Here is a 14,560-nt window from a genome sequence, read left to right on the forward strand (position 1 = left end):
GCAGCTACATTGAATAGATGTCAGCTCTACTACATAATCGAGTTACCTGAATTGATTTTTTCAATAAAAGTTTTAAAGTAAAGCTGTGGTGTTGTTTTCTTTAGGGCAATATTTTTTATCGTTTCCACTGTGCAAAATTCTTGAGGTTTTGATGTTCAATCTCCTCTCATGATGCTAAGCTAAAGCAGAGGTTCTCAACCAGGGGTAAATTTACTCCTAGGGAGTAAAAAATTATACAGTCGAGGGTAAATAATTGAAGTAATATCTATAATGAAAATATCAATAATGAAAATAATAAAATCAAATTTTATGAGCAACCGAGGGGTGACTGTCTCGCGTCACCAACGTGAAGAGACACAGACTTCATAATAATTCAAACTTGTGAGATTAGCCTTGTAATGCCTATGATTTTCCATCAATCGCTTTAAAATGATTTTCTTTATAAAAATCAAACTACTGGATCGATTGATGTGGTTTTTGGAATACAATCTTTTCGTTCTGCCACGGGTACCTACATCATAGAGATTTTAATACACGGGAAATCCTGGAAAGCCACGCAGAATCTTATTTATTCATATTGATAAATAAATATCATTTTGGTAATTTTGATACAAATTTATTATGTGAAAATAACAAAGAAATAAATTTTCACTTGCAATATAGAAATAGATCGCAATCAAGTCAGTCCCTCTAAAGCAGAGGTTCTCAACCAAGGGTAAATTTACCCCTGGGAGTAAAAAATTATATAATCGGGGGTAAATAATTAACGTACCTGTTAATTTAAAAATAATTATTTCTTTTCAGAGTGTGTCATGTCTAAGAAATGTAATACAAATTAGCTTTAGAGAAAGACTGAAAGAATGTGTAGCTGCCTGTCAGGGGAACATGTGCCAACAAGTTATAATTTTTAAGTTTCCAAGGCAAGACGTGTGTGCACAACAAATCCAAATCCAGTTGTTTTTAATCAAAAAAGCTTCAATTTAGAAACATTATTTCATAATGTGAATACTCCATTGCATTCATGAATTCAACATTTTTCAGTTGACTAGCTTTCAAAGAATTTTCATTGCTCCGTTTCTTCCTCCTCCCCTAGAAAACCTTTGATTTTAGATACGAATGTATAAAACTTTTTATGCAAAACTTAGTCATAAACAATAAAAAAGGTTCTTTTTTGACCTTGTTTTTTCTGTCACTTTATGATGGCTATGATTTTTTTTTTTTTTGTCTGGGAGTAGATGGAGAAATACATGAAACTGATCAATGAGGGAGAAAATCTGTTTTCACTTTTGTGTGACGAGACATATATTGCTTTTTAGGTTTATCAATGTTGGCGACACGGTTGCGCAGTTTGACAGCATCTGCGAAGTGCAGAGTGACAAAGCATCTGTGACGATAACAAGCCGATACGACGGCATTGTTCGACGTCTTTATTACGATGTCGATGAAGTGGCTAACGTTGGGGCAGCATTGGTTGATATTGAGCTGGAAGGAAGTGCTGAAGGTACGGAACCTGTGGACACACTTGATGAAGAAGATGGATCACACGATGAACAGATACGGAAAAAGCTTCTTGTGCTCAAATCTCTGGCAACGCCTGCCGTACGAAGAATTGCCATGGAAAATAAGGTTTGTTTTTATTTGTTTGCTTTTTTTTTTTGTTTATTTAAAAAAAATTTGTATTTGTTTTTATTTGTTTTTGTTTTGTATTTGTTTTTGTTTTTTATTTGTTTTGTTTTGTTTTTTTTGTTTTTGTTTTATTCGCTTTTTGTTTTATTTGCTTTTTAGTTTTTATTTTTAAATTTTGGTTTTGGTTTATTTATTTTTTAATTGGTTCTTTTGTTTGTTTTAATTTGTTTACTGTTTTTTTTTTAATTGTTTTTTGCTTAATGTTTTTTAATTCTTTGAAGAAACAGTTTGAGGATTTTGAAATCACATTCTAAAATCATTTGTTGACATCTGTGTAGATGACATAACTATCTATGGCAGCACTTCAAAGAGCATTGGTAACTAAATTCTTTGTGATTTTCTCTCATTTCACCACCAATGCTTGGATCCTCATTTTGCCCGGGATGAAATGAATATCTCTCTCTTTAAGGAAAACACTTTGTTTTGATGAGCTACTAGAAGCGATATTATTTTAGCGTTGAGATGAGTAATTTATTTATTTGTGGACTGTTATCCTCATTTTCATACATGTTATTTCATGACGTTTCGGCCAATTAGTCTTGTAAATAATATACGATGCGGTACGGATCCAACAATAAAAGACCAGCTAAGAACGAAAAACTTAGATTTATACGACAAAAAGAATCCAACTTTGATCGCCCTTCTGGGCCTGTGGCACAGTGGATAGAGATATTGAATCTCCACAGTTCAGCTGAGCATTGTCTAAAGATAGCAGTTTCAATCCTACCCAAAGCAGGCCAGAGGGTTAGTTTGCCAAAACGTGGTGAAACAACAACAACTATGGAAGGCAGTAATTACTGAGGATACAGTGAAGAGACGCAGCATTTTTATCCCATCGCGATTAACCACCTGGCAAAAGCCAGAGGAATAGCTTGCTGAAACGTCATGTAAAAGCAACTATAAAGATGAGAATAACAGTCCGCAAATAAATAAATAGACTAGAACCGACTTCCAACTATCGACGTAAAATTGATGTATATCCTATCTGCTGCTGATATTGTTTGAAAAATTATTGGATCGTTCGACTGTTTTGAAAGGCTGCAATCCTCTATCTATATGAAAGTCAGCTATTGCTTAAGAAGGAGTACTGTTACCCCATCTATGGAGGTGCAATTCAGAGCATTCTTTATATTGAGTTATATTCATTTGGCATTGCTCGGGATGCAGTGAAATTGTTTTAATTTTTATTGGTTTGCACCTTTCAAACTTATACAGAAAAAAAAAAATTTAGTTGTAACAGAGATATGATAAAAAAAATGTTATTCTTGATGACTTTTACTACTTTTTCGGTTGTAAATAAAAAATGTTTCCATTTTAACAATTGTTGGAGCAGGCAACATAATATTTTTAATTTACTCTAACAAAATTATTATATTTCAAATAACATGCTATACCAATAACAAATGAAAATTGGCTAGTCAGAATCAAGGTTTCATTTGTGAATTTTCGAAGTGGATTCATGATTTCGATTATGAGTAAAAAAGTAGCAACGGATTTTCCAGGACAACTCCGGTTGCTCCCCTAGGGGTACCGTCCAGGTTAAAATGGCTAAAATTGATGCTTTTGTGCTAATTAAGAAAAATTGATGCCTTGGATTTTTATAAAACTTTCTAAAAAGTTGTTACTAACTGATTTCAATATAATTTTGTTTGTCTATACTTTGCGATAACTCTTGGGTGTGCCCCAGGGCTCTTTTGGGACTATTTTACCATATTTGTCCAAAATTTTCTGTGTATGTCTATTTAGCAGTTTAGCATGGTGCTGAACTCAAATTTAAATATGTTAAGACCTTGGTGACTTTTGGGGCTAAATGGGGGGGGGGCAAATGATGGGCTTAGTCATTTCTTTTTTTGCATGGTGTAGAACTCAAATTTATATATGTTAAGGCCTAAAACTGCACCATTTGCTCATTTTCACCAGGATTTGACATTCCCTGGGAACTTTTGGGGCTAAAGGGGGGGAGGGGCAAATGACACTTAGACATTTTTTTTAATACCTCGTTCACTGTGCATACTTCACTTGTTTTTAATTTGTTTTTGTCATTCATTAACAGCCGTAGTAGTAATATTTTGAAAAAAAAATTTTTTTTTTTTTTTTTTTTTTTTTTTTTTTTTTTTTAGATTCAACTCACCGATGTTGAAGGAACTGGTAAAGATTCCCGAATATTAAAAGAAGACATTTTACGTCATATTGAGAATCTCAAACGAGGGCCAAAAGGTGAGTCATGCTCTTTAAAATTCTATACACATATATACATGTGTGGTGATCTGCTAACAGACTGCCCGGTGCTGCCCGGTCGTAAAATATGCTTAAATATAATATTTTAACTTCTGCAGATTTCATATTTATTGTCTTTATTGATTATTATATTGTACCCAATATATGTTAGTGATTTCAAAAGTTTTCTAAAAAATGTAACTTGGATGCCACCAGTTCAGAATCGAAACCAAAATATTTAGTTTTTCAGCCTTAGTCATCACCGTTTGAACTATCATTAGATGGATAGGAAATAGTTAAAAATGAACCGATTATCGCATGTGCAATCGTGAAACAGTTGACGAAGAGATGAAAATCCAATGACCCCCCCGCCTCCCCCCCCACACACAATTTTGACTTTTTAGCAGCCCAGATGAAAACTGATTAAAAAGCTTCCACGTATCTAAATATCCTATATACCAAATTTCAAGTCTGTAGATAAAAAATTTGTTGAGTATATATATATTTTTTTTTTTTTTTTTTTTTTTTTTATTACATTTTCACCCCAAACAAGGCAAATTGCCACTTTGGTGTAGGGGGCTACTATCAGGGGCAACAACTAATGGGGTACTATGTAGGGATTTGGGCAGCAAGGTGTCGGTTCACGTTACACTTGAACTTCTGCACGTCAGTACTGTTGGGGAAGCAGGGACCTGGAATGGAATTCCAGAGTCTAGCGGTTCTGGGGAAGAAACTATTGGAGTAAAAAGATCTTTTACATCTAGGGATCTCTACAGTGTGGGGGTGGGATCTAGTAGCCTGTCGGGTTTGTCGAGGGTGCTCGCGTCGTGGGGGCACAAGTGATTGCAGTTCGTCAGAGCATTCACCACTAAAATACTTGTAGAAAAGGCAGAGGGATGCAACATTTCGTCGATGGGACAGAGGCTGAAGCTTAGATGCCAGTTCAGGGCCTATCAGATTTGCGACTCTCTTTTGAACCTTGTCAAGGAGCGAGAGACTAGTAGCAGATGCACCAGCCCAGATGTGGCAGCAATACTCCATACATGGGCGAATGGTGGCCTTATAGAGGTACAGGATACTTTCGGGTGTTAGTAGTTTTCTAGCACAGTAGAGAGAGCCCACCTTTCTTGCAGCGGCCCTGGCAATGCCTTCAATGTAATTGTTCCAACTCATGTTTCCTGTGAACGTTAGGCCAAGCAGTTTGAAAGATGGACTCTCAGATAAAGAGTCGTTGGCCATTGCTATGGGTGGTAGAGAGGGTTTCTTGTAATTATTGAATGAAACTAGTTTAGTCTTGGCAGCATTGAACACGACCAACCACTTTTGTCCCCATTCCACTACAGATTGGAGGTCTTCCTCTAGTGTTTGTGCCATTTCTTTAGAAATGTGTTCATTCGTCTTCCTGTCGTGTCTGCCATAGAGTGTAGTGTCATCAGCATATATACCCATCTCAGAGGCAATGTTGTCGGGGAGGTCATTTATGAATATCAGGAACAATAGAGGTCCAAGGATAGAACCCTGGGGCACTCCCGCATTTATATCATATTGTTTAGATGTGCGACCGTCGAGGACTACCTGGATTTTTCTCTTATCTAAGAAGGATTTAATTATGTTAAGTATTCTACCAGTGATACCGTATGATCTGATTTTACTGAGGAGACCCTCATGCCATACCCTGTCAAAAGCCTTTGAGAAGTGTCCTCACGCACACACATTCTCAGATTTTTAGATAAATGGATGTGTAATAAAAAAATTAAGAAAATGAAAAGCATGTGTCCTAATTAGGTCTATGACAACAGCATATTCTTTTCATTGTTTTGACTCTCGAGTGTATATCCGTTGATATCATTTATGAGTGATGTGGTTCTCAGTTGATTTACTGCGCCTGTGTCGGATATATACTCGAGAGTCAAAACAATGAAAAAAATATGCTGTTGTCATAGCCCTAATCATTATAATAATTCAGTTATCTCCCTTTGTTTTTTAGATTATTTTTCAAAATGACAGACAAGTTACTCATAAAATTTGATTTCCTTATTCAAAAATAAAATTGCGTGATTTTCATAATACAATATTTTGATTTCATTTTTTTACTTTTTTTTTAAATAATAGTACAAGAACTAAAATATAGTAAACATAAAATTAAAAATAAAATAAAAGTAAAAACACAAAAGTAAAAAAAAATAAAAGTAAAAAAACAAAAATAAAAGTAAAAAAACAAAAATAAAAGTAAAAAAAAATAAAAATAAAAACAAACAAAAATAAAAGTAAAAAGACAAAAATAAAAGTAAAAAAAACAAAAATAAAAAACAAACAAAAATAAAAGTAAAAAAAACAAAAATAAAAACAAACAAAAATAAAAAAACAAAAATAAAAGTAAAAAAACAAAAATAAAAGTAAAAAAAGCCAAAATACAAACAAACAAAAATAAAAGTAAAAAAAAACAAAAATAAAAGTAAAAAAAAACAAAAATAAAAACAAACAAAAATAAATATAAAAAAAACAAAAATAAAAGTAAAAAAAACAAAAATAGAAGTAAAAAATAAAAGTAAAAAAAACAAAAATAAAAAAAAACAAAAATAAAAGTAAAAAAAACAAAAATAAAAAAAAAACAAAAATAAAAACAAACAAAAATAAAAGTAAAAAAAACAAAAATAAAAGTAAAAAATAAAAGTAAAAAAAAAACAAAAATAAAAACAAACAAAAATAAAAGTAAAAAAAACAAAAATAAAAGTAAAAAAAACAAAAATAAAAGTAAAAAAAACAAAAATAAAAAAAAACAAAAATAAAAACAAACAAAAATAAAAGTAAAAAAAACAAAAATAAAAGTAAAAAAAACAAAAATAAAAGTAAAAAATAAAAGTAAAAAAAACAAAAATAAAAAAAACAAAAATAAAAGTAAAAAATAAAAGTAAACAAAACAAAAATAAAAAAAAACAAAAATAAAAGTAAAAAATAAAAATAAAAAACAAACAAAAATAAAAGGTAAAAAACAATAAAAAACAAACAAAAATAAAAGTAAAAAAACAAAAATAAAAGTAAAAAAACGTAACAAAAATAAAAAAACAAAAATAAAAGTAAAAAAACAAAAATAAAAGTAAAAAAAACAAAATAAAAGTAAAAAAACAAAAATAAAAGTAAAAAATAAAAATAAAAAAAACAAAAATAAAAGTAAAAAAACAAAAATAAAAGTAAAAAAACAAAAATAAAAGTAAAAAAAATAAAAATAAAAACAAACAAAAATAAAAGTAAAAAGACAAAAATAAAAGTAAAAAAACAAAAATAAAAAACAAACAAAAATAAAAGTAAAAAAAACAAAAATAAAAGTAAAAAAAGCCAAAATACAAACAAACAAAAATAAAAGTAAAAAAAAACAAAAATAAAAGTAAAAAAACAAAAATAAAAGTAAAAAAAAAACAAAAATAAAAACAAACAAAAATAAAAGTAAAAAAAACAAAAATAAAAGTAAAAAAAACAAAAATAAAAGTAAAAAATAAAAGTAAAAAAAACAAAAATAAAAAAAACAAAAATAAAAGTAAAAAAAACAAAAATAAAAAAAAACAAAAATAAAAACAAACAAAAATAAAAGTAAAAAAAACAAAAATAAAAGTAAAAAATAAAAGTAAAAAAAACAAAAATAAAAAAAACAAAAATAAAAGTAAAAAATAAAAGTAAAAAAAACAAAAATAAAAAAAAAACAAAAATAAAAGTAAAAAATAAAAATAAAAAAAAACAAAAATAAAAGGTAAAAAATAAAAATAAAAAACAAACAAAAATAAAAGGTAAAAAACAAAAATAAAAAACAAACAAAAATAAAAGTAAAAAAAACAAAAATAAAAAAAACAAAAATAAAAAAAACAAAAATAAAAAAAACAAAAATAAAAAAAACAAAAATAAAAAAAGCAAAAATAAAAGTAAAAAATAAAAGTAAAAAAAACAAAAATAAAAAAAAACAAAAATAAAAGTAAAAAAAACAAAAATAAAAAAAAAACAAAAATAAAAACAAACAAAAATAAAAGTAAAAAAAACAAAAATAAAAGTAAAAAAAACAAAAATAAAAGTAAAAAATAAAAGTAAAAAAAACAAAAATAAAAAAAACAAAAATAAAAGTAAAAAATAAAAGTAAAAAAAACAAAAATAAAAAAAAACAAAAATAAAAGTAAAAAATAAAAATAAAAAACAAACAAAAATAAAAGGTAAAAAACAAAAATAAAAAACAAACAAAAATAAAAGTAAAAAAACAAAAATAAAAGTAAAAAAACAAAAATAAAAATAAAAAATAAAAATAAAAAAATAAAAGTAAAAAAACAAAAATAAAAGTAAAAAAACAAAAATAAAAGTAAAAAAACAAAAATAAAAGTAAAAAAACAAAAATAAAAAACAAACAAAAATAAAAGTAAAAAAAGTAACAAAAATAAAAGTAAAAAAATAAAAGTAAAAAAACAAAAATAAAAGTAAAAAAACAAAAATAAAAGTAAAAAAACAAAAATAAAAGTAAAAAAAACAAAAATAAAAAACAAACAAAAATAAAAGTAAAAAAAGTAACAAAAATAAAAGTAAAAAAAGTAACAAAAATAAAAGTAAAAAAATAAAAGTAAAAAGTAACAAAAATAAAAAAAACAAAAATAAAAGTAAAAAAAGTAACAAAAATAAAAAAAAAACAAAAATAAAAGTAAAAAAAGTAACAAAAATAAAAAACAAACAAAAATAAAAGTAAAAACACTCTTGTAAATCTAATCTAATATTATATGCCCTAGTCATAATACATATGGAGGTTGAGGTGCATCAGGTGTTGTTTTGACAAATTTCTGGAAGCATGAGCATTTTAAAGGTTGCAGTATCTTGAGTTTGTTATATACTTCAGTAATTTTGAACATAAAAAAAATCAAACAAAAATCAAACTAGTTAGAATCGCAATAAAATTGAAAGCAGTTTACATCAAGACATAGATAGGTACGAAGGTAGTGTCTTTGTTATTAACATTTATATCCAACAATTTGTCATTTAATTCAGTTTTTATTTTTGTATTGCAGAACCTATGGTGAAAGTGGCTACTCCATGCATAGAACCTCCCCCACCGTCACCTCCGAAAGTTGAAAGGACACCCCAACCTCCCCCACGTCCTTCGCAGGCAGTTGCCATTGGAAAAGACACAACGGAACCGATCCGAGGAATCAAAAAAGCCATGGTGAAAAGCATGAATATCGCTCATAAGATTCCGCATTTTGGTTATTACGATGAAATCGACATGACAAAACTCGTTCAATTACGACACGATTTGAAATCGATTTGTGACGAGAGAGGAATTAGACTCTCTTACATGCCGTTCATAATTAAGGTAAGTTTTCACCTGTTTGCGTGAAGGAATTAATCGGCAACATGATTTTGTTTTTATCATTACTAGCGGGTGTACTCAGTGTTGCTGGGTATTAAACGTAACATTAAATTAAAAAAAAAAGAGAAAAAAAATAAAATGAAACAAAGAAACTGAGACATGTGCATGCACGTATGATTTTTTTCTAAACAGTTCACTTGTAAAATAAAAATAAAAAAATCTCAAGCTGAGATCAAACAATATGATATAAATGCGGGAGTGCCCCAGGGTTCTATCCTTGGACCTCTATTGTTCCTGATATTCATAAATGACCTCCCCGACAACATTGCCTCTGAGATGGGTATATATGCTGATGACACTACACTCTATGGCAGACACGACAGGAAGACGAATGAACACATTTCTAAAGAAATGGCAGAAACACTAGAGGAAGACCTCCAATCTGTAGTGGAATGGGGACAAAAATGGATGGTAACGTTCAATGCTGCCAAGACTAAACTAGTTTCATTCAATAATTACAAGAAACCCTCTCTACCACCAATAGCAATCCAACGACCCTTTATCTGAGAGTCCATCTTTCAAACTCCTTGGCCTAACGTTCACAGGAAACATGAGTTGGAACAATTACATTGAAGGCATTGCCAGGGCCGCTGCAAGAAAGGTAGGCTCTCTCTACCGTGCTAGAAAACTACTAACACCCGAAAGTATCCTGTACCTCTATAAGGCCACCATTCGCCCATGTATGGAGTATTGCTGCCACATCTGGGCTGGTGCATCTGCTACTAGTCTCTCGCTCCTTGACAAGGTTCAAAAGAGAGTCACAAATCTGATAGGCCCTGAACTGGCATCTAAGCTTCAGCCTCTGTCCCATCGACGAAATGTTGCATCCCTCTGCCTGTTCTACAAGTATTTTAGTGGTGAATGCTCTGATGAACTGCAATCACTTGTGCCCCCACGACGCGAGCACCCTCGACAAACCCGACAGGCTACTAGATCCCACCCCCACACTGTAGAGGTCCCTAGATGTAAAAGATCTTTTTACTCCAATAGTTTCTTCCCCAGAACCGCAAGACTCTGGAATTCCATTCCAGGTCCCTGCTTCCCCAACAGTACTGACGTGCAGAAGTTCAAGTGTAACGTGAACCGACACCTTGCTGCCCAAATCCCTACATAGTACCCCAGTAGTTGTTGCCCCTGATAGTAGCCCCCTACACCAAAGTGGCAATTTGCCTTGTTTGGGGTGAAAATGTAATTAAAAAAAAAAAAAAAAAAAAAAAAACCAAAATCAAAGACAATGAATCAAGTACGATAACCATTGGGCACAGTTGTGAAACAGTTGCCAAATAAATGAAAATCTGATGATCTCCAAGTACCAATTTGACCCCTTAGCAGCCTTTTTTTTTTTTTTTTTTTTTTACGGATGAAAATGATTAAAGTTTACCACATGTCTGAATACCCTATATACTAACTTTTAAGTCTCTAGATCCAAAATTTGTTGCGTATGTAGGTTGAGAAGTGTTCTCACACACACATACACACACACACACACTTTCACTTTCACTTATTTTGATATATATATATATATATATATATATATATATGTATAGATAGATATATAGATATATATATAGATAGATAGATAGAGATTACTTAGATGGGCCCTCAGAGTTTGACAATGTCTATCTCTGGGGAAAATTCAGCTTGTGGGAAAATATGTGCAACCATGCTGTCCCTCCCCACAATCACCAACCGCCTACACGTGTGTTGTTGTTGTCTATTCGTCTTTATCTCTTCTGTTCGTCTTCTAGCTGCGTCATCTTGGTAATCGTCACGGGTGCGAGTACTAGTTCACAAATATATAAAAAAAAAAAAAAAAAATAAAAATAAAACAACACAAACTTACAAGAGAAATCGCAAATTCCGACACGCTCTGTAGAGTGTGTATTATGATATCATCATGGAAAATGACCCTCCAAACGCTAACGTCATCATCTTGGTTAAGTTTCTTTGTATAAACTAAAATCCAATTGAACACTTCTTTGTTAGAACTGCACGCCTATGGAATTGTCTTCCGTTTTCCAGCTGACTACAATATGGTTGTCTTCAAGTCTAACGTAAACAAGTTTTTAATGAGCCGTTCTGTATAAGTTAACAAATTTACCAAATTTCCATTACTAACGATTACTATATTGTCCAATTTCTACTGTACACTCTTTAACCCTTATCCTCGAGTGGCCTTTTGGCCTTGATAAGGGGTGATGCCTATGTAAAAAAAAAAATAAAAAAATAAAAAATAACCTGACTGTTGAAACCATCGCTATTGTTCAATTGATGTCTATTCAAACTCTGCTTCGTCAAACTGCTACAAATTGGAAGCAGTTTCTGACTCCTAAATTTATTAACTCAAAATCAGAAATCCTACGTCTGATCTTTTGCCTAAGAGTGACCCATCAGCGGAAACTATTCACCTCTCACTCACTCCAAAGTGACCACTCATCCCACTTACGATTTCCTTTGTGTTTCTTGCTGAATCATTTCTAAACATCGTCATGTTTTGTTTTTTTTACTTCCTACTAGTGAAACACTTCCTAACACTCTGGGGGTTGGATATACATAATATCTATATATTAATATCACAGTGCCTTTAACATGCGCATGTACATGTGTCACAGTTTTCAGATTGTAAATTATTTGATCGGGAGATCCTATTTATTAAAAAGGCGGATAGGTGATAGCATACTACAAACATAAAATTAGTATATAGATATGTTAATTTAATGTTCGTAGCATGTTATTACCTTCTATCCTTCGTTTTAATAAATAGGATCTCCCGATCACTGAAGACACAATTTAAAATATATATATATATATATATATATATATATATATATATATATATATATATATATATATAAATAAAAAAAAAAAATGACGTCTCAAGGATTATCTCCATCAAAATGTCTGCACTAATTTTGGTCTTAAAACCGTTAAATTTTTAATTTTGTATTATATATATCAATAGTGCTTTGAAAACAGTGAATTCCTATTTTATATGACAAACGTGTTGACCAATGCATAATTTTATATGACAAACGTGTTGACCGATGCATAATTTTATATGACAAACGTGTTGACCGATGCATAATTTTATATGACAAACGTGTTGACCGATGCATACAATGTAATGAACATTCAAGACTTCAACATCTGAAGACATCCCAAGGATTATCTCCGCCATGTGGCATAAAAAAAATAAAAATAGAAAACGTCTGGATGTTCCTGATGAAGAATTTGTTATAATTCAAAATATTGAATTTGTTTTAACAAGTCAAATATATTTATTTATTTTAAAAAATGTCTGCTCTTGTTTTGATCTTAAAATTTGAATTTTGTATTCCATATATAATCAGTGCTTGGATCCAAGGGTAGTACCTGTTCTGTCTAAAGATGGTATGATGATATTGTGGGATTTCCGCTTGCACCAGGCGTCCATACAATGGAAATATGTCACTGACTCCCATAAGAATATTGGAGATAAACCGTAATAACCAGATATATTCTGATATTACATTAACCAGATTACTTAGATAAATATGTTTACAGTTTTAACAAAAGGGTTACAATAATATTGTGGGGTCTCCATTCACGCTGAATGTCCACAGAATGCCCAGCAGCAATATTGGAATTTCCACAGGTCCTGCTAGTCGATATAAATATAACCGTAGATGTAAGGTAAGAATAATATATATTTTTCCAGGCTTCCAGTAAATTCACTTATTCTTTGTTTAATTTCAGTCTTATTTTTTTTGCCCCCATAAACATAACGTACACCTTTATGATCCTATCGCTTCCCCAGAGGGGTTACTTGGTTGAGAAACGTCTTGGGAACGTAACCAGCTCCCCGGGAAATAAACGATATCCAATGATATCTAACGATAAGTACATGTTGAAAACATCAACAAAAAATGGGTCGATATGTCGTCGGCTATAACTGTCTGGCATGAGTCGCTTCTTGTGTGTTTATTGTGTCGTTACAGGTGGATTTCTCTCATCGCATTAATGGGAGGAATCGCAGGCTGAAATCGAACACTTGTACAAAAATAGCGAACAAATATATAGTTTATTTAACAGTAGGAAGCATATTTAATTAAAACCCATTGCATGCACACCCAACTATTATGTCCCGCGTATACGGGGTGCAAGCTTCAACTGTTTTTACAACAATGAAATTATATTTCAATTCTCTTTTTCGTCATTGAAAGAGAGAGAAAGGGAGTGAATGAGAGAGCGAGATGCGTTTAACGCAATGTTTTATTTTTTCAACTTCAGATATCCGCGTGTAAGTCTGACCTTTCTTCAATTATTCTGACACCGGTGAAGTTTCATAAACACCTGTCATTTAAGCCTAACCAACATGCTTTAACCTTCCCAAACCCACAAAACACCTGCATGAAACGTTTTTAACTTCATCACAAAGTCAGGCACAAGGTTAGAACCTAGATATAGGGGCTATTAATGTAGAAGCCCCCAGCTCCCTTAAAAGGGGCTACGTCATTGTGCCACACACACATATGTAATAGTAATGTATGGCACTCGTCTGCTTTCAATAAAATCCTTCCAATTATCCCCCCCCTTTCGTTCTTTCTGTTTCGTTTGTTACTTCTCTTTTTGCAACAGCAGTGAATTGGGAGCAACAATAATCGCTGAAGCGACGTGGTTGCTATGGAAACCAGTCATAAAAAAACGTTGCTCACCTCCTTACGTTTTTCTATGATTTTGAACACCAGTAAATTCATCCTAACTTTTGTTTTACTGAACGAAAATTGAAAATTTTTTTTCACAATATAGCTGAGAAGGTGATCTATAAACTGTAATAATTGTTTGAAATTTGGTCGAAAATAAGTGAGCGGTGAAGCTTTAAAGCAGTTCTAAATGACTAAAACTGCCACTTAACCATATATTTAAACGCGCTAATGTTTGAATGATATTCAATCTTGGTTCTGTTATGATAAATACAAAAACTGCATGAATTAAAATATATTTAAGCGTATTTTACGATCGGTCAGTCAGCCATCCCTCACTAGTCACACAAAAAAATTTGAAGATAATCGTCAAAAGTTGAATCAAGAGCGACAGCTTTTAAAGTAAAGGAACAACAACCACGTATATGTATCAAACAACGTTTTTTAGTCTTGGCAAATTATCCAAGTGGCATTTGATCACATAGACAGCTTGAGTTGTATTGATGACATGTAATAGTAGTAGTATTTTGTGCTCTCTTCTCTTTTTCTGTTGTCGTTTACAGGTGTCATAAGTCTTTTG

At 31.1% G+C, this 14,560-nt stretch overlaps 1 protein-coding gene across 1 annotated transcript in view; it reads left to right on the plus strand.

The window, feature by feature from the left end:
- The window catches only part of LOC145287744 (lipoamide acyltransferase component of branched-chain alpha-keto acid dehydrogenase complex, mitochondrial-like), a 55,380-nt gene that overhangs the window by 24,284 nt on the left and 16,536 nt on the right, over positions 1–14,560 (plus strand). The window contains exons 4-6 of the mRNA XM_080135509.1: positions 1,317–1,626; positions 3,807–3,903; positions 8,937–9,241. Of these exons, the coding sequence (XP_079991635.1) occupies positions 1,317–1,626; positions 3,807–3,903; positions 8,937–9,241 (712 nt within the window). The remainder of the gene's footprint in view (positions 1–1,316; positions 1,627–3,806; positions 3,904–8,936; positions 9,242–14,560) is intronic.

This window comes from Euprymna scolopes, chromosome 11, assembly GCF_053919585.1.
Source record: "Euprymna scolopes isolate OS-2025 chromosome 11, ASM5391958v1, whole genome shotgun sequence".
NCBI lineage: Eukaryota > Metazoa > Mollusca > Cephalopoda > Sepiida > Sepiolidae > Euprymna > Euprymna scolopes.